Here is a 19,637-nt window from a genome sequence, read left to right as displayed (position 1 = left end):
AGGAACTGTTCTCCCTCCCTTCGTCTCTTATGCAAAACTGTTGTGGTCACAACTACTAACAATAGTAAATGAGCAAACAAAATTATTAAGGATCAGTCAGTGTGAGAGGTAGCATTTCCATCGATACCAGTTGCTGGGTGCTTGGGTGAGCAGATGCTTCTGCACTAGTATCCCGCATGCAACTGGCTGACCATTCTGTGAACAGACCCAGACCCAGACCCAGCAGAGCTCTCCTTATGTTATGAGGGTTGGTTAACTTAACCGTAAAATACAAAGAGCTGACACCATTTTAAATTAGATTTGATGGGTTCTACATCTTTTGCTCCTAGAACATGACTGGAGCTGTTGAAGAGGTCATATTTAAAGTAAACCAACTTTGTGTGTATGTGGGGGGGGGGGGGAGTGTTGAAGCCAAAGGGAGGGAATCTGTCTAAAGATATAAAAAAGCATTCAGATACCAATGATGGTACAAATATTTTTCATAAGATGAGGTACCAGTCAGTGTTTCCCCCACCCCCATAGTATCTCCACCCTCAGAAGCAACCGACAATGACTGAGACAGAGGGAACGTGTACAAATGTGGGTCAGGAATTTGTTACCTGGGTCCCCCATTCTCCCCACCACCCCCAAACTGTTTAATGGATCCCAGTTTAATGACAGCCAGCCCAAATCATTTTCCTTTCAGACTAGAACTTCGGGATTCTTAGGTCCAAATTTAAATAAGAGGCATTGCCAGTTCCCAGATGGCCAAGATCTCTTGTTTTTCTGTGGGAACCTAGTCATTGACTAGTTAGAAAGACATAGCTTAAAGCTAGCCAACAGAATTGGATTTACTATATAGGACTCCTATTAGCTCCTGACCATCATTAAAGCAATGCCTCAATTGCCCAAGAGCTGTCCAGAGTGGTACTCAACATGGCCTCTGAAGGCAAGAGCACTCTGCAACTGTGAGAGTTTGTAAGACGATCCACCCAACAAATGGGTTCTCTGGGGTGGGTCATTCATGGCACAACCTGTACTATACTTGACAAGCAGGGAGCTGGCACTGGTTTCTCATTCCTTCTTATATGTTGATTTCTGACCCAGCCCCCTTCACGGTCTTTATTCTTTTCTAATTGTGCTTGCACAAGCATGGACTTCCACAGCTCCAAAAAAGCATGTTTAACCTGGGCAATGCTTTGGGAGGTCCCTACAGCCAAAGTTTAGAAAGCATCCCTCATGGGTATTGACCCAGAGACATAGCCAACAGCTGCATTTTTTTCACTTTGATTTGTCTTGCCCACTGTCAAAAGTCAAGCTGTCAAGAGAAAGCTGTGAGTGACCTTTGCTCACAAAAGGAGAATAGCTAGTAGATCATCCCCTTTGTGGTGAGACAGAACCTCAGTTGGTTCTGTTTTTGTTCTTCATCACTCTCACACCCTTTACCAAACCTATAGAGCTGCATAGATGGTGAAGAGATGTGAGCCACTTCCTTTCTATGGGAGCACTGGTGTCTGAGCTAGCATCAAAACTTTGGTTCTTTTTTAAAACATGTGGAGTAATGGGACTTTCCGTGTTTCCCCACCACACAGGGACATATGAAGGCATGAAAAGGTTGGGGGAGGAAGGAAGAAAAGCTGCAGCAAGGGGAAAGGGCTCGCTGTCATGGGAGGCAATTACTGGGTTTTTCCCCTCAAGTTTTAGTGCTTCTGAAGTCTCTCCTTTCTCTTACTATTATTTCCCCCACGCCTGTCCTTTGCAACTGTGCACAGCCACATCTTGTTAATTTCTTTGTATGTTATCTATTCCATTTCAGTGACCCCTTACTCGGCTAAAATATACAAGGAAATTGATCAAACAAGAATTTTGGCTGCCTGATCAAACACATCAGGCAGCCAAATCTCTGCTCTTGTGAAAGAACAGGGAACAGGATAACAAACACATTTGCATATTCACAAAGCACTAAAAACCCTTTAAAAAAGTGGCATCAATGGAAAGACAGTCCCTGTCCAAGGAGGCAAGAGGTGACATTGATGAGATCACAAGGGACGGCACAGACTTTCTGTCAGTCTTGCCAAGTGGCCACGACCGATCCTGGTAATCCACAATAAAACTGCTCTTCCGGGTTCAGATGACAGAACTACCCACCCCAGGTATGAACAGCCTACAACAAGCCAGGTGGTTTGTTCCTTTGGTGGTTTGTTTCAAAAAATTAAGCTGCCCTGCAGAAAACACACCAGGCTGGGGCAGCTTAACAACTCATCATGGTTGGCTGGCTACCCACAGTGAGTTGTTGTGTCATGCAAATGGAGTCATTTATTTTTTCTCTCTCTCCTATTGTAGAGTTTTGTAGAGATTTACAATAACTCTGAGCACTTAAATAAATCAACTTCTAAAAGAATATGGTTTTTGTATTTCATCTTAATGCATAATTTGAAGTTGCTCTAAGGTTTAATAACCAAAAGAAAAATCCCTTTTCCTGCCCCATTCCAGAGACTAAATTGGCCACAGAGTAGAGAAACCTTATCACTCCATAAATATCTTGTTAACCACTAACTATGACTGACACAGGACACTTCATCATAGAGCAGAACAATAAATCAACTGAACTCAGTTCTGTGCTTCTCCCCTTCCTTTTTTAAAAGGCAATGTAAACCATAGAACTTTCAAAACAAAAGGCCAATGAGGGAGGAGGATGACGAAGTAGTATAAATAAAACCACTGGCCCTTTTCCTCCCCTGGAGACCCATCACTCCATTCCAAGTCATGGTTTTAAATTAAAGACATTTGGCGGATGGCAAGCCTCCATCCCCTTTGGACATTCTTCCTAATCATGCAACTACCCTGCATTTCAGTGCAGTTTGGCAGTCTCTGCTAAACAGGGCTGTCTAGCGTCTGACCTGACTGACTCAGGATTAGCAGCGCAGCAAACCCTGGCAGTTCAAATATAAAAGGCACAGGGAATCTCACACCACCACCACCCCCCCATCCTGCAATATAGTGGGTCTACTCTTCTGGAACCTGCTCTATTTAACCATTTATTTGTAATGCTTTGGTCTCAGATGTGGGCAGCCCAAACATGTGGCACTAAATTAATCTGAACAGGGCAATCTCAAAGAAAGCACAACCGTATTCAAGCCTTCAGGAACTGCACAGAATAAATGCCAAGAGGAGGCGCACACTAGCCCCAGCTCTGCCCTCTCTCCATGTGTGGTGTGCCTCTGAAGACTATCTGCGTGATCTCAGGCATTGGAAGGGCCACACAATTCAAACTGTGCAGTGCCCCTCTGTGAATGCTGGGAGCTCTTCCCTTCAGACAGTCAGGAAGGCTGATGGAGTGAGCAAACCTAACATGCTCACCCTCCTGTGGAGGCATGTGGGATTATCACAGGCATAAAGGGACTTTGCTTCACATATCAAGTATGAATCGTCTGATGCCACACAGGTATGGGAGACACTGTAGAAGCAGTTCAGTATGTCGTAGCAACACCAGGACTCAAACACACAATCCTGCATCTGGAACCTAACAGATGTCAGGCAAGGATTTAATATGGCCTACTAGCTCTGGTCAGAGAAGGGTAACCAATCAGTCCATTGAAGTGGCCTCCGAGATATTAAGAGGCTAGTGCTGGTGCTGAGATAAAGCATGAGCCCAGGCCAAAATCTCCTACAGGCAAGCTGCAATCTCTGTCCTAAGCAATGATGAAACTCTGTTGCCAGTGCTGTCCTAAGTCAAGCTTGCCTCCCACATATCCCATACAGCTGCCTCCAGCCTCCCCTCACTTCCTAGAACCCCTGGAAAGCTGGTCAGCTGCACCTTTGGCCAGATACAGAATTCACCTATCAGCACACATGGGAAAGAACTGGAAGAATGTTGCTTGACAACATGTGATGCAAGCTATACCTGCACACAGCAGCAAGCATGCACAATACATTTGGTTCACTATAGGTGACGGCCCAACATATACACACTTGCTGACTGCCAGCCACACGTACAGAGCCTCACCCTTCTCTTTTGGCGATGTAAATTTGAAATTATTTTCCTTAAAAAGCACAAGTCTCTAAAACTGTCAGCTTTTTCCATGCTAATTACTCTGAACCTGAAAAATATAATGCATGATCTTCACAATGTAAAAAATAAAACATCTTCTGGGATAGTTTTATGATTCAGTTGGACAGTTATTTTGCCTGCGTTGAAAAGTTAACTTTCACACTCAATTAATCCCAGCTCTTAACTTGCTAAAGAACCATGGCTGAATTTATCTTTTCTTTACACAGCATGCAAAGCCATTCTAGTTAAATACACAAAAGTATAGAAAAATAATGTCAGGGCATTAAACTGGAAAAAGCAAGGAAATTCAGTTAGAGCAGCCACTTCATTGTGATATAATACTTACCAGATGAACTGTTACTGAATGGCTTAGAACCACTCTTGCAGGACACACAGAATTGGCCTAAAGCTACCAAAGGAAAAATGTTTAAGTTACAGCTATTAGGGGATGTTTTAGGGGGTTGTTGCTGTAGACATAAACAGGCTCTTGAATTTTATACAATTCATGAACAGGCTGAAGGGCTATCACTTAATATATTTTGCATATTACATTGCCTGAAGACAGTTCAATAGAAAACATTTCCCTATCAGACCTTCACTTTGAGTGGGGCAGGCAAGATGGGAGGGAGAATACAATCATCATCTACTGACCTGGCATGCTAATAGAACTGAAGAAGGAAGGGCAGATCATTCTTCTTAGCAACACCTTGAAATGCACTAGCAAAGTTCCCAAGACAAAGCTTGTGTTCACACAAAATGCTAAGCCAGAATTCTTCAGAATTTTGGCTCATCATTCCCAAGTATGAATGTTGCCCAATCATTAATTACCTCTTGGCTCTTCCATGAAGTGGGAGCAGCTAAGGTAAGCAGGATCTTACCATGCCAGAAATGCTTAGTGTTACCTCTGCCCCATTGTTCCTTTAACAGAAAGCTATCGAGTAGCAAGAAAGAAGTCTCAGCTCAGATATAATTATATGAGAAAAGTGTTATGATATAAAGACCTTGCTAAAGTGCTGATGCTATAAGCAGAAGGGAGACATGATCAGAGATAACCTGGCAGCCATTTTTAACTAAGTAACATTTGTGGGCTTCTTTGCAAGGGTACCGCAAAGAGTGCTTTGCAATTTTTAAAGCTATTATATGGGATGATAAATAATACCATTCAAAGGCCTGTTGCATTATAGGCAAGAGTCAGAAAGAATAACATGATTTTATGTCTGCAGAAGGAAAGTCTGCAGCTAGCATCTGCTTCCTTTTGATGTATTATTAACATCAAAATAGTTCAGAGAGATCTCATTCTGCTGAAAGCGAAATATTCTGCTTAGTGTCAGTTAAATAAGCAGAGCCCTATTCTTTCATTCTATGCTCATTCCCGAAGAACTGGCTTATAATGGGTATTTTTACTTACTACCATCCTTTGCGGTGGTAAGTGAGTTGTAATTATGATGGGTTCTCTCTTTCCACTGGTAATTCTGAAGGTCACAGCCTCAGTTCCTTCCATGCTAGCTTGTTCAGGATGAGAAGAGGATGCAATCACACACACCCACACACACCCCTTCATTTTATGCATGCTTACTCAGAAATAACCCCTAGTCAGTTCAGGTCTCTTTACTTCTTAGACTTGCACTTTGGATGTGTTGCTTTCTTTCCATCTAGTTCCTGTGCATACATACCAAACAAGGTCCATGGTTTCAAGGCAAGGTCTAACAAGGCACGCTCCAGCAAGGCAGCATATGCAAGCATGCAGCTCATGAATGATATTCAGAGGTGACCCTGGCTCTATGTTGCATGCAAGCATAGATATTGATTGCATTATGGAGCAAATATTCAAAAATGCCACCACATAATATCCACTAACAAGGGATATTTAAAAGTTAGCAATGACTTTTAAATAAATACACACATAGCAGAAGCAGCAACAAGAGAAGGCCCCATATCACCTTGTTACCTCTCTAATCAAATGAAAAGTTCAGTCATCTGAAAGGAAACAGACAAAAGTGACACTTTTGTGATTTGTGGGAGGACTTCTAGCCAGATACTCATTGTTTGCCCCTTAATTAGGGTCTTGCTACCTGACTATCCTTTCATGCTACCTTAAACCTACGCAAGCATACCATGCAAAGTGAGAACAGCCACCAAGTTGCTAGTAGGGCTCTGAAGAAATAAACTCAACTTTACCACATCGAACCTCCAAAGCATCTCCAAAGCTGGCTGGCGGGTTAGGAAGCAGTTTCATGGACCAAGACACAACATTCACATATAATAATGCCATTCAAACAGTAGGCAATAAGTCAAAGTGAATTCGTTTCTGTGGGAACACCCCAGAGTGAGTTTTGATACAGCACTGTTGGACCCCTTCCCTTTTTATACCTCCCTCCTTTGCCCTCCCCACAGGTATCCCAGGAAACCCTGTGGAAGGCATAAGCTTTTGTCTGTCTCCCTGTCAGAAGTGGATCCTAAGCTGCCAACAAGCCCCAGTGGGCTTTTTCCCACATAACAGCAATTGTTTGATATTCTTTGGGCTGCTGGAGCTTCACAAGCACCCATGATGAGCTTGACAGTGAACAGAGCTCATCACTGGCCCTTTGCTCCCTTCCCTTTTCCCCCTCACTTGCATCCAAGGGGACACTAGCATCATCTACCCTTGCTAATTCGCCACTTGACAACAGCCAAGTTGGAGTAATGATAGAATTTAATGTTATTCTATCTTATGTTGTTTATTTTCTTTGTAAGCCGCCCTGAGGCTTTCTGTGATGGGGGCAGCATAAAAATGCTATAAATAAATAAATAAAGAGTATAACATCTGCCAGTACTTTTGTTTCTCCTGCCTCTCATGGGTTTACAGCATCCTTGAAGATCTTTCTCCAAAGTTTAGAAAGAATTGAGCAATGACTCTTCCCCGTGAGCCATCTTCCTGTTGTCTTACAGGATACTTAGTACTCATGTACTCAACCAACTGGATGTGTTTTTAAAATCTTTAGTTGTCATATACAGAAGTATATTTACAGAAGTGTAAATTCAGAGGCTTTTTCCACACAGCTGAAACATTTCTCCATGACATACAAGGCATCCTCGCCTTAGGTGTGCTTATCTGGACATAAACAGTATGGCAGGAAATGTGTCAAAGCACAAAAGCCAGTGCCTTTCCAACTAACCCTTTCAAATTTCAAAACAGAACATTAAATAAAATGGTAGAAATCAAGTTTTCTTCTGAAGACATGACAACTTTTGATATGCTACAGATTTCTTTTTGAAGTGAGGATGATGGAAGAAACTTAACAATGTATGTGCTATTAAAACACACACATACAGAATAAATTAGGCCAGTGTCTCTCAGACAGTAGCCAACTTTCCGCTGAGCCTCAACACTACAGACTGCTCAGGGTCTCTTTGCTTGGTAGCCCTATGCCATGCTGGATCCTGAATGCAACAGGTACGGCAGGAAATGTTACTAACAGCTGGCTCACTAAGCATCAACATCACCTTGAAAAACTGGAAATAAAGAGGAAAGCTTTAAGAAATGGAAGCTGCTATAAAAGCAGTAGGAGGGAAGGATAAATGAAACTGACAATTGGGAACAGGATACAAGTTAACTGTGAAAAAAGAAAGGGAGAAGAAATGGCAGGAGATGGCTAGGAAGACTCTGAGAGGCTTTTACAGTGGGGGACAGAAAAAAAAACTTCTCTACCTCAAGTAGAGCTCTCTAACCTTATTTAGGTCAATGCACATTTCTGGAATTTTGGGAATGATGAAAACTCGTGCAGGAGGCAGACTCATGGAGGGAACCCCCATTCCAGAGGCCTTCAGAAGCCTGGACTGAGACGGATGGGCTCTGGCCCAGCAACAGCATTTTCTGACTGGCAGGTCTTAGTCCTTTTCACTTCTCTCAGCTCAGCCCCAAACTCTGGAGAACCCCTGCTTCAGCCTAAAACCTGCATCAGGCTAAACTCAGATTATAGCTTTAAAAAGAATGTAAGGGCAGTATAAGTGGGTAAGGGGCCTTTGACCCCAAGCCTCCCACATGCTTCAGTCAAAAAACAAAGAAACAACAAGCATTTCAGTCAAGCTGATATTTGTCCCAACTGTTACAGGGATGCTACAGGAGTCAGCAGTCTAAATAACAATTTAAAAACTGGATTAACAAACAATGCCACCTCTTTCATTGCAGCAAAAGCCTATCATTCCTTTTCTTTGAAGTCCTAAATAGTTTGTACTCACTGGATTAGAAGACTTGGGCACTTGCATACTTTCCAGACACACTGAACTTAATGACAGCTTCCTTTTAAAAAGCAACATCCACAGAAAGAACAAACATGTTTAAATTGCACTTCTTTGCAAGAGGGAACCTCCTGCTACAAAAGTAACCGAACTCTACAAAAGTAACAGTAACATCACAATTTCTTTCATGAAACAACATACAGCAAGGCAGGGCTATTCTAATTGATGCATACCAGGCTAGATGTGGGTTTGTTTTATTTAAAATGTTGGCTATACTTGTTATGTTCAGGCCATTGAGAGGAACATAATTAAACTTTTCTGGCATTTAAATATACACTGCAGTTGCTACATGCTTCCAACATATGATGTTCATTGAATAAAAATTTAACTTGGCAGTCATCATTCAAACTAAGCAACAGTCCTTAGACCTTAGTAAAGAAGTACAGAGTTATCAGGCAGGTCTTGCAGTTCATGAAAACAAAATCTACCCTCTGCTGCCATTAATATCCTAACCACCCAGAATCTGAGTGGTCATTTTGTGATTAGTAATTAAATTGCTTCCATACAAATGGCAAAGGCTAGGTGCCATTAACACCTTGCCCAAAGTGAAGTATATTTAAAAAGAAAAGCAAGATCAGCTTTCCTGCAAACAACTGAAAGCTCTTTAAACAGGCTTAATCCCCCAAGTTTGTCAATCTACCCCCACCCCTTCTCTTGCATTTCTATGCTTTCCACAGAAGACAACAGACTGTGAAAGAAAGTATTTGTGACAGATCAATTTACAGAATCAGGGTACTCCCAGGGAAAAAATCTTTTCAGTGGAAGCTTATCTGCTTCTTGACCCAAGTTTTAAAACCAAGATGATTCTTCAATTGTCAAATTAAAAGAAAGGAGATGGATTTCTGTAACTAAAGACAGTTTTTCAGATTAAACCTTGTGGATCTGCTAAATGCATTACAAAGTGGATGAAGGAGAGTGCAGTTAGACTTCCCATGGAGTTCAAGTCCCACCACATTCACTACAAGCCTTCCTCTGAGGTTAGCGTCATCACAATCCTCACCTCTTAAAATGAACCGTTTTCCAGTCACACATTGGCAATATCAACATTTTAATATCTCTGACAAAATTTTAAAACCTTAATTTTTTAAATGTGTTTGAGAACAGTGAGTCCTACATTAAGTTTCATGGGGCCACATAGAGGCATTTCTCAAAGTACTGACACCCTTCCTGTGAACTCTGCTGAACTATTGGCCACTACAATGCTATTTCCTTGTGTTTAGGATGGACCTACAAGTGATGAAGAAAATATAGGATTTCCAGGACAATGTATGGGCTTTAGACACATGTGAGGATGAACTGGTAGGTACAAGGAGAATATTTACTCCTTCCTTACCCAACAGCTCTCTTCTACAAATGTCCCCCTGAAATTTTTTATTTCCCCCTCTACCAGGATCCGATATAGTAGGTAAAAGCCAAGAAGAAGTCACAAGAATGGGGGCATTTTCAGGAAAAAGTTATTGGAGGAGTTAAATGCTTTTGCCACATCAGTTCTGCCCTACAAATGCCATTCATTCATGTTATCTCAGCAAAGATGGTGTTTGGAATAGACCAAGACACTGGTGTGGACCAGAGATAAACATGCAGTTCTTTCACTAGCAAGGGGTGAGCACTACCTGCCTCTAATGTCAGTACTAACTTCGTTACTCAGTCACAACAAATGCTTGGACACTGCAGCAGGCTGCCATGTGTGGGAAACTATTTCAGGACATTCTGCTGCAGACCCAAGGCCATGGAGCCTAGGACAGCCTGTGCGGGTAGCCTTCCCTCAGCACTAGCCAGCACGATGAAAGGCAAGAGGTTCTAAGAGCAGGCCACATCCTTAGAAAATGTTTGCCATGTTTGCACCCTCTACGGAAGTAATGTCACATTTGAAGATGAAGAAGTCAAATCTCTAATTTTTGAACTACAAATTGAACCACATAAGGTATTGCAGTGAACAAATGGAACTAAAAAAATGCTTTTAACTCAGTGTATAAAATTCAGTTTTGGCGAGTGGCACTGTAACCTTCTACAGTGTGGCGCAGTGGTTAAGAGCGTGGGACTGGGACTCAGGCGATCTGGGTTCTAGTCGCCGCTCAGCCATGGAACCAACTGGGTGACTTTGGGCCAGTCACAGACTCAGCCCAACCTACCTCACAGGGTGGTTGTTTTGGGGATAAGGTGGAGGAGGAGAATGATGTGAGCTGCCTTGAGCCCTTTGTAGGAAAAAGGCAGGATATAAATCGAAAAATAAATAAATAAATACTTTGTCACACCCCCTGAAATGCCATCTCATAGCCCCAAGGGATGTACCCCAGATTAGGATCCCCTGCTTCACAGACTGCACCAAAGTCTTTGAATGTACGGGTCACAATAAGCTATAACGAGAAACAGATTCGTTTCCTATAGGCAAAGACATCTGACAAAGGTGTATTTTATCTCCCTAGCTGTTCAATCTGCACACAAAATGTATCCTAAGGAAAGCTGGATTAGGATCAGAGGAAGGAGGAGTAAATTTAAATATTGCTGGTGGAAAACAACCATGAATTCCTGAAAAGGTTCCTGATTAAAGTAAGAGAGAGTGACAAAGGAAGACTGAGCAAAAAGATAAGAAAAATCATGAAAAACCACAGAAGAACCACAGAACGTTACTATTAATAATGAACAAAACTGAAATTATGAAAGATGTTACATACCTCAGCTCAGTTATCAATGCAAAGGCAGACCACAGTCAAGAAAATAGAAGACTGAGCTCTGGACAGGCAGCAATGAAGGAACTAGAAAAGACCATCCCATGTAAAGATGTTTCAATGGAAACCAAGGATCACCCACACTGTTGTATTCCCAATCGCTATGCATGGGTGTGAAAGCAGGGCAGTGAAGAAAAATGACAGGAAGAAAATGGATACATTCGCAACATGGTGCTGCAGCAACAGCCTGAACTTAGAAGATAGACAAATGGGCCCGGAAATCAAGCCAAAACTTGTCCTGGAAGCAAAAATGGCAAAACTGAGGCTGTTGTAGTTTGGGCATGTCATGAGAAGGAAAGACTGACTGAAGAAGACAATAATGCTGAGAAAGTTGAAGGAAAAAAGGAGAAGGTGAAACATAGAAAACCTAGGGGAGAAAGCAAGTCAGAAGGAAGCCAGAGCAGAGCTGCCAAGCACAAAACCTTCTGGAGGCCATTTATACATAGGTTCACCATTTCTGAGAAACAGCTTAATGGCACGTAACAACAAGAGGACAATTCAGTGGCGATATCCCTGGAAACATCAGAACTTGGAAGAACCAGTACAGAGCAGGAGCAAAAGCGCTGTTCACCTCTCTGCTCCTTCATCATCGCTACTGTCTAGCTGGGCCTCCTTGGAAGGGGAGGAAGGAGGCTGCAAAGGACACAGGACACATTGTATCTCTACAGTCTCCTTCCTTCCTTGAACGCCACCATTAAGCACTCTCTTGAACACCAAGCCTTGGGGGGTGGGGGGGAGCAACCAGTACCACTTTCTGTGCCAGCTGAGTTGTGCATGTGTGTTGGGGGGCAGGCTCGGAGAATGAATTCCCAGTTCTAAGTCTGGAGCTGTGTCTCTGACCCAGATCTGGGAATCCAGCATATCCTGTAGCCCCTGAGACGCTGTCTGGGGACACAGGATAACTCTTGTTACTGTGTTTTCATTTACACATTTATATGACTTTAACAGCTGGATTCTAATGTTCCCTCCAGTAAGTATGGTTAGGGATCCAGTAAGTATGCTTGGGGATGCAGTCAAGGGCTCAGTGCAGGGCTGGTCACAGCCCTGTCACACGATTGCAGTGGGATTTCCTTTGAGCGCATGTATGCTCACACTGAGTCATATATGGAGTACCTGTGTGAATGGGGTTGATCCCAGGAGTCTGCTCTGCCTGACTGACATTATACCAGGTTTTTTATTGTTATTAGTGCTGGGATTGTTTTAGCTGTTTAAACTGTTTTACATTTTGTATATTAGCATTTATGTTGTATGTATGTGAATCTGCATGTTATGCTGTGGTTTATTATTTCATTGGCATTTTGTGTTTTGTGAATTGCTGTGAACTACACATCAGCTGTCTATTGAGCAGCACAGAAATGGAGTATTAAAAATGATCTGAGTAGGCAAATGCCCTTTAGGTTTGAAAAACAGTCAATTCCACCCAAGTAGCCATGGTATTCACACACCTATTGCAACTATCAAGTTTATACCAAAACAAAAAACAAAACAAAACCAGCTCCCATGTGGCCTTGTACCTATGATTAAGGTGATTGTACAACATGAAATAAGTAAATTCCACAGCAGTGAATGGCATACATTTTGGAGCAAACATGCTAATAAGCAGTCTGCTTAGCACTCTATTTTGTCTCTAATCCATTGATGCCCCACTCCACCAAGAAAATCAAGACTTTGGGGACCTATAAGGAAATGTCTGATTGTGCGGAGGTTCCAATTACATAACTTAACATTCCTCAAAAATAACAGCTATTGTGTGACTGGATGAATCCCTGGTGGCCATATAGCTACATGAAAAATGCTAGGGGCTCATGAAGCATGCATTCCACCCCATTCATGTTTAAACTGGGCTTATGTCTGGGCCCAGGATCAGTGGACCAAAACCCCACCAGGAGCTCAGGACTTGCTCCTCTTCTTCACCTGCTTGTCCTCTTGCCTCTTACACTGGTCCAACCAGTGATGGTGGTGGTGAAGAGTAGGAGCAGAAGATGCCACTGCCTACTTGCTTACTGGCTCTCTGCCTGTCAAGAAAGCACAGAAGCAGCAGCAGTGAAGAGAATGAAGACAGCAAATGTAGTCAGGTGATCAGCGTGCCAAACTAGGACTCGGGAGATCTGGGTACTAGTCCCCACTCAGTCATGAAGACCCTTTGGGCCAATCACTTGATCTAATTTTCACCTACCTCACATAGTTATTGTGGGGATAAAACGGGGGTCTCAAACTCAATTTACCCGGGGGCCGCTGGAAGTAGAGTCTGGGTGAGGCTGGGCGGCATCAAGTATTCCACCACCGCGGGGGTGGGGGGCCGCTCATCCGGAGGCCGGCCTGGGCGCCGCCGGTGCTTTGAAGGCTGCAGGGCCCCTCCCCCTGTCCCATCCATCCTGGCACGCAGCTTAGAGGGAACATTGCGCCCAGGGTAAAGACTCACGCAGGTGCATGTGAGGAAAACGCGTGGGCCGCGCTATCACTAAACTTTGATATCAAGTGGGGGCCACAAAATATCGTCCCACGGGCCGCAATTGGCCCACAGGCCACGAGTTTGAGACCCCTGGGATAAAATGAGGCAGGGATAATGGAAGTGGCCTTGTTTCCATGGAGGAGAGGGCAAAGGCAGGCTACAAATTCAATGAAGGTAAGGAGCAATGGCAGCCAGTGACAATGTTGGTTAGGGACCATTGAGGGTGTCTGGTTCCAGAGCCCTAAAAACTCTGGAGTCATCCCATGTGCCCCCCCATGTCCCATGACTCTTAACACACATCTGATACAGTTGATACAGCTACCCGTATGGATATTCTAAGAGGCTGGTCCTGGTAGCACAGATTTTGTAAAGGTAAACCACTAACATATGTGAATTTTTTCTATGCTATTCAGTAGTAGTTCAGCTGATACTCTTTGTCCCTTGAATTACCAGCTCCCAGCACATCCCCATGAAGAGATATTATGTTATGCCCAGAACAAAGCAAATGCCCCCATCTTCCTATCCATAAGCTCAGCAAAATGGATGTTTATAATCAATTCATGAACAGCTATTTTCCTAGTAAATAGAGTGTGACCACTACTCAGAAATGGTCCTTTAGACTGCAACTGTATATACACTTACCTGGAAGTAAGTTTCAGTGAACTCAATGGGACTACTGAGTAGATAAAAAGGGACTGCACTGTTAACAACTCTGAGGAAGTTTCCCACAGAGAGTAAAAAACATAGGATTCTTTAAAAATAAGTACTTCAAAGAAAGAAAGAAAGAAAGAAAGAGATAAGATTAAGTAAAGGAAGCACAAGGGGACACAGCCAACTTTGCTTATTTCTTGTTTAAATATTTCCACTGTATTGCTAAGATGTCATTTCTCAAGAACAACTTTTTTTAAGGAAAGCAGAAATAAGCATTTGATTCATAAGAGTTCAAAGGTCAGTAATGTTATCAAAGCAAAAGTAACTCTTGTTAAGAGAACAAGGTTCCATTATGATACCAAGAAAGGGAAATTTAGAACTGTTCAAAATCTATCGGTGAAGAAAGGAGACCCTCTCATAGTGAGAGGAGGGAGTGGGAGAACTCTTCTATGCCCTTCACTGCTGGCCGCCTTAAAACAGATCCAGCTGTTGAAAGGAAACAGGGAGGCTGGGTTGGAAGGTTATATCTCACTTTGGGGCAAGAACTCCAGAAAACAGAGCATGCTTGTCATCCTCAGTTAAGCCATCCCCAAGTCCTTTTTATGGAGTCTGCATACATAATGCTCCATCATTTTGCAGTCATCTCCACATTTCAGGGCATTTCAATCCTCTTCCCCCATCTCTGGGAAGTCATATAAGCAACAAAAATGGAACCCCCCAGGATATTCACAACTTGATGCTGCTCTTGTTGATTTTTGCAATCTTGCCCTCCACAAGTGCCCAGTCCTTCAAGGCAGCCATAAGGTTCCCAACTCAAAAAAAAAAAAAAACCCCTCAGAAATGTTATCTTCCTCCCCAAGATAAAGCAACAAATGGCAAGGCCATGGGACCCCAGAGCCGAATAACAGGAAATCGAGGCATCTGTCACCTCCTGGGGAGAGGTAAATGGATTAGAACATTCAACACAAGGAAGAAAAAATTCTTTAAACATGGAACTGCTTAACAAGTTCTCTCTAATCTGAAGTAAGGAATCTCTAATTTTTGATTCCTCCACTGAGATAGATTCTCTTATTACTCTTCGGGGCAAGCAAAGTCAACAACATTTTTGAAAAAAATAAAATAATGGAAATGCCACGGGCTAGCTTTGGGATTGTAGGACCGCCAAGTGATTGAGCACAAGCAAGAGCACAACTGGAGAGACAAAGAAAGACAAAGATATAGGTAGGTCACAGTCCTGTGCATATTTAAAGAAAGGGAAAAGGTACTACAATTCCCAGCAGGCCCCAGTCGGCTATGCTGGGAATTGTAGGGATTTTTTTCTGTCTAAACATGCCTAGAAATATGCCCTAAATCATCTCTGCCATTGCTCAGCATACCAGGTCAGAGAGAGGAGTGTAAAAAAGACATGTTTTCTTGGAAGTGTAAGAGGAGGGAGGTGATTGCACATCCAATGATTCAGTTCAGGGATCAAAGGGGCAGCCCAAGTCTAGCAGCAGCGTCACTTCACAGCGAGGAGGAAAACTAAAGCTCTGGGCCACCTTCGTCCGCCTGAGAAGAAAGCGCCACAAACTCACAGTTGGACATAAAATGCAAAGTCAGGCAATTGCTTTTGCAAGGACTGTTAAGTCTTCCACCAGAGTCTCATATTCACTCAACACACTCCCCACTCCTCCCTCTCCAAAGCTCTCCCATAAATCTTGCTGCTGTTAGGTGCGGGGGGGGGGGATGCGGGACGAGTTGGCAACAGCTCAGCGGCAGCAATCCCAGGCAGTCCGCCACGGCGCAAGGTCAGATGTTAATAGGGCCGCTTGAATTCAGGCTCTCTAAAAACAATCGCGAGGCTTGTTGAACCAAGTCCTAATGTTTCCTGACCCCCACAGCCTCCCCTCTTTCGGCTTTCTTTCTGGAGTAGATCAACCAGGTAAACACACAGGAAATGGGACTTTCCAAAAACACAAGAACTCACGGAAGACGGGGGTGGGGTGGGGGGGAGACCCCTTCAAGCCCGTAAGTGCTGTTGTTTCACACCCACACACACAACCTCCCCTGCCCCCTCATCGGCCTCTGGCTACACTCGACAGCCCAAGAACACCCGAAAGCCGCTGCAAAGGAGGCAAGCGGGCTGCCCTTTCTGTTAATTTGGGGTTCCTCTGAAACACAGGCACTCTCCTGCCCAAGCAAATGTCTCCCGCAGAAAATGCCACACGATCAAAGAAAATAAGCCCCCCCCCATTTTCTCCCCTCCTCTCTAAACGGGCACCTCGCCCCGCCCCACCCCACGCCCGTGCATCCCGCTTTATGCCTCCAACAGAATTAAGGGAGAAACAGGAGAGAGCACTGGACGGAGAAAGATCGCTTCCCCAAAACTTTTCTAACGACCATCCCCATCGTTTCTGTTCTCCACACCGCTCTGCAAAGAGTTGTGCTAGATTTCTACTTCGCATGAAGCATTTTTTCAAAGGGAGAAAGGGAGGGAAGGCTGGCACTGTTGGGATTTTGGAGATAAAGGGGCTTGCACAACTCCCGTCCCAACACGACTGCCTGGTAGCCGGTCAGCCCCTTGAATTCTCAAAGGCACCTAACTCTCCATAGAAGAGGGCCACGCTGAATGGCTTTTTCGGAACTGTTTCCTCGTTCAGAGCCACGGAGCTTCTGAGACAGGGAGTTCACGAAGCGACCCAACCCCGATCCTTTACGTACACACATGAGGCTACTCGCGAGCAACAGAGCCTCGAGAGGCGGTTCGAAGCACGGCTTCTGCTGAGAGCAAGCCTCCCACTGCACTCCATAGGGCTGACTTCCGACCCAGCATACAAAGGTCGGCTCCAAACCGACCTAGCGAACCCATTTTAAGGAGGGCACGATCCCAGGGATTTCTAGTTCGCACTAAACTAAAGCACGGGGCCACCTTCGTCCGCCTGAGACCTCGGGGAGAGCGTGCAACAGAACTCCTTGAGAGCAAGTGTCCCGCCACGCCACGGGGCTTTTCGACTGAGTTAATCGAGCTGCCTCGGCAGAAGGGTAGGGCTACTCCGCTGCAAAAAGCACGCTGTGCCCCTGCACAATGCCGGCTTCTATGAGGGTGCTCTAGAGCAACCGTCCGGAAACTCTAGAGCAATCCTACCCGTCCCCTCGGAGTTAGCGGCTACCCGGCACGCTGCCCCGCCGAAGTCCGAAGGGCTCCGCTAAGGTAAGCGGGCACCGTGGGGCGACTCGAAGTACTACTCCGGAGTAGGACGCTCCCTGCGCCTCGCGCCGTTCAGGCCACGCCGTTCCACGGGGCTACTTTGGAGCAGGGCGCACCCGGCGCCGCTCCAGCCTCCGGGCGGGCAGCCGTCGGGGCGCGGAGCTCTTACCTGCGGCGTCGAGGGGAAGCAGCGCGGACGCCGCCAGCAGGGCTAGGAAGGCGGCGCTGGCTGCCCCCATGCTGGCGCCGGCCAGGAGAAGGACGAAGGGGCCGCCGCCTCCGCCGCACAAAGAGCCCTTTGTCGCCTCCCTCGCGTCGTCTTCTGCTCGCGGGCGGCGGCGCCTGTGCCCGCGTTCCCAGGGATGCTGCCTGCCCGGCGGACCGACGACCGCGCTCGCGCCCGGCCCAGGGAGAAGCCGCCGCCGCTCCCGCTGCTCCCGCTGCCGCGCCGCCCTCTCCAAGCGGAGTCCGCGCCCCACACTGGCCGCGGCAGAGGCTGCCTGCAGAGGGGCGGGGCGGGGCGCCTCTGAGTCCTCCTGGTGGACGCGCACCTCGCTTCACGCCGGCCAGCCGCGGCTCAGCCTGCGCCGCCGCGGGGCGAGCGGTCGTCCCAGAGCGCGGGGGGGGGGGATGGGGATGCGCGCCGCCTCTTGGGCATCCTCGCACGGCAGCGGGAGGAAGGGCGAGGGGGACTTCCAGGGAGGGGGGCGGAAGGACCAGCCTGGCTCTCCCCTCCCCGGCGCTCACATCGGCGCGGGGGCACGGGAAGAACGGGGTGCCTTCCCAGGAGAAGGCACGTGACCGTTTGCGGGAGAGCCCTCCCATGGAGGTCCGTTTTGGCCTCATTTAAGTTCCATTCATTTCGGTGGGTTCAATCGAAGTAGGAGTAACTGTGGATACATACCAGGGTGGGGGTGTTGTTCATTTGTCTTCCAGTCCACTGAGACTTCGTTCCAGGCATTGACCCGTATTAGAATCGCTGCCCAAATCCCGCTGTACACAGTGAGAACATGGAAATAACTTCTGAGTAAACTTGCGCTTGAAAAGTACGACTTGGGCGTCTCACACGCAACTTTTGTTTTTTAGAAAACAGCTGAACCTGGCTACATAGTCACCAGGGGCCCATTCAAACTTTGCTTTTTGCTCTCCATTAACAAAAGTTAAGTGGCACGTTGTATGTGCTGGCCTGTCATTGGCGAATGTATTTTCAAATGCCCTCAGTTCAGGAACAGTGGCCCAATCCATTTGCAATCAGGCCCTCTTTTAAATACATATACATCACCCTCCAGTGACACCACGGCACACACCCATCCTCCCTTCCTCTTGCGAAGGATGATGCTCTGGCTTCTCGCTACCCTGCTACCAACCCTGTCTTTTCAGGACTGAATCTCAGTGCGCTGAACCTTCTCCAGCCCATCGCTGACCTCAGGCAGATATTCAGAATTCTAGCTCTATACCTGGATCCAAGTTGGGATCTCATCAGCATTCAATTCCCAAACATCCCCTCTGAGTTATTTCATGTAGGAGCTGCATAGCGCCAGGGACAAGTTCAAAATAGATTCTTGTGGGACTCCACAAAACAGCTGCTACAGAAGTTGAACTTTAATTTCCCAACTCTAATTTTCCCAGTGGATTGAAACCAGCCCACAAGGTAAAAACTAGATTCCTCCAAAGCAGCCCCTGAAGTTGGCCTAGAATTAAGAATACCGTGGCCAGTTGTCTGTAACGCTGTGGACGGTTCCAAAACCCCCCAACAGATTTGCTTCCCCTTTGTATTTTTTGTTGTTGAAGATGCTCCACCAGGGCAAACTCAGACCTGTCTCAAGCCAAATTCTGGATGGGAGGATCTGACACTTGCTGGATGTAGATACTGTTCGTGTGAAACATGCTGCAAAAGAAAATGGGGATTTTGCCAATGTAGGTTTCCCATTACTAATTCAGACCACAGACCACTTTAAGCTTTGCTCTTCATGTGTGCACTGAGAATATAAGGAGGGAGAAGCAGGGCCATGTGTGCTAACCCCATCTTTAATTTTCTTGGCTCCTTTTGCTGTAGCCTCAGACTTTTGCACATTCAGCAGGGATTCCGCCACACAATGGGGAAATCTGATCTCAGGGATTCCAAATGCATGAAGAGTTCTAAATCACTTTTCTGGTGTTTTAAATGTCATGCAAACATGTGAGAAGGGTGCAGTAGGGACAAATACACTAGCCCACCCACTCCTCAGATTTTTCTGTTGAGGACGACTTTTTTAAGGGGAGAGCCTAACTTGTTTTTCTGGGGTTCCAACTTCCTATGCAGTTGGCCCA

The 19,637-nt window shown here is 45.5% G+C and overlaps 1 protein-coding gene across 1 annotated transcript in view; it reads right to left on the bottom strand.

Annotated features, from left to right (window-relative positions):
* The window catches only part of ROR2 (receptor tyrosine kinase like orphan receptor 2), a 144,723-nt gene extending 127,145 nt beyond the window's left edge, over nucleotides 1-17,578 (bottom strand). The window contains exon 1 of the mRNA XM_044446822.1: nucleotides 17,497-17,578. Within this exon, the coding sequence (XP_044302757.1) occupies nucleotides 17,497-17,566 (70 nt within the window). The 5' untranslated portion in view covers nucleotides 17,567-17,578. The remainder of the gene's footprint in view (nucleotides 1-17,496) is intronic.
* Nucleotides 17,579-19,637: the final 2,059 nt, after the last annotated feature.

The sequence above is a fragment of the Varanus komodoensis genome, unplaced genomic scaffold, assembly GCF_004798865.1.
Source record: "Varanus komodoensis strain SLA01 unplaced genomic scaffold, ASM479886v1 scaffold5, whole genome shotgun sequence".
NCBI lineage: Eukaryota > Metazoa > Chordata > Lepidosauria > Squamata > Varanidae > Varanus > Varanus komodoensis.
Note: the sequence above shows the minus strand (reverse complement) of the source record. Positions and strands in the feature narration are given on the sequence as shown.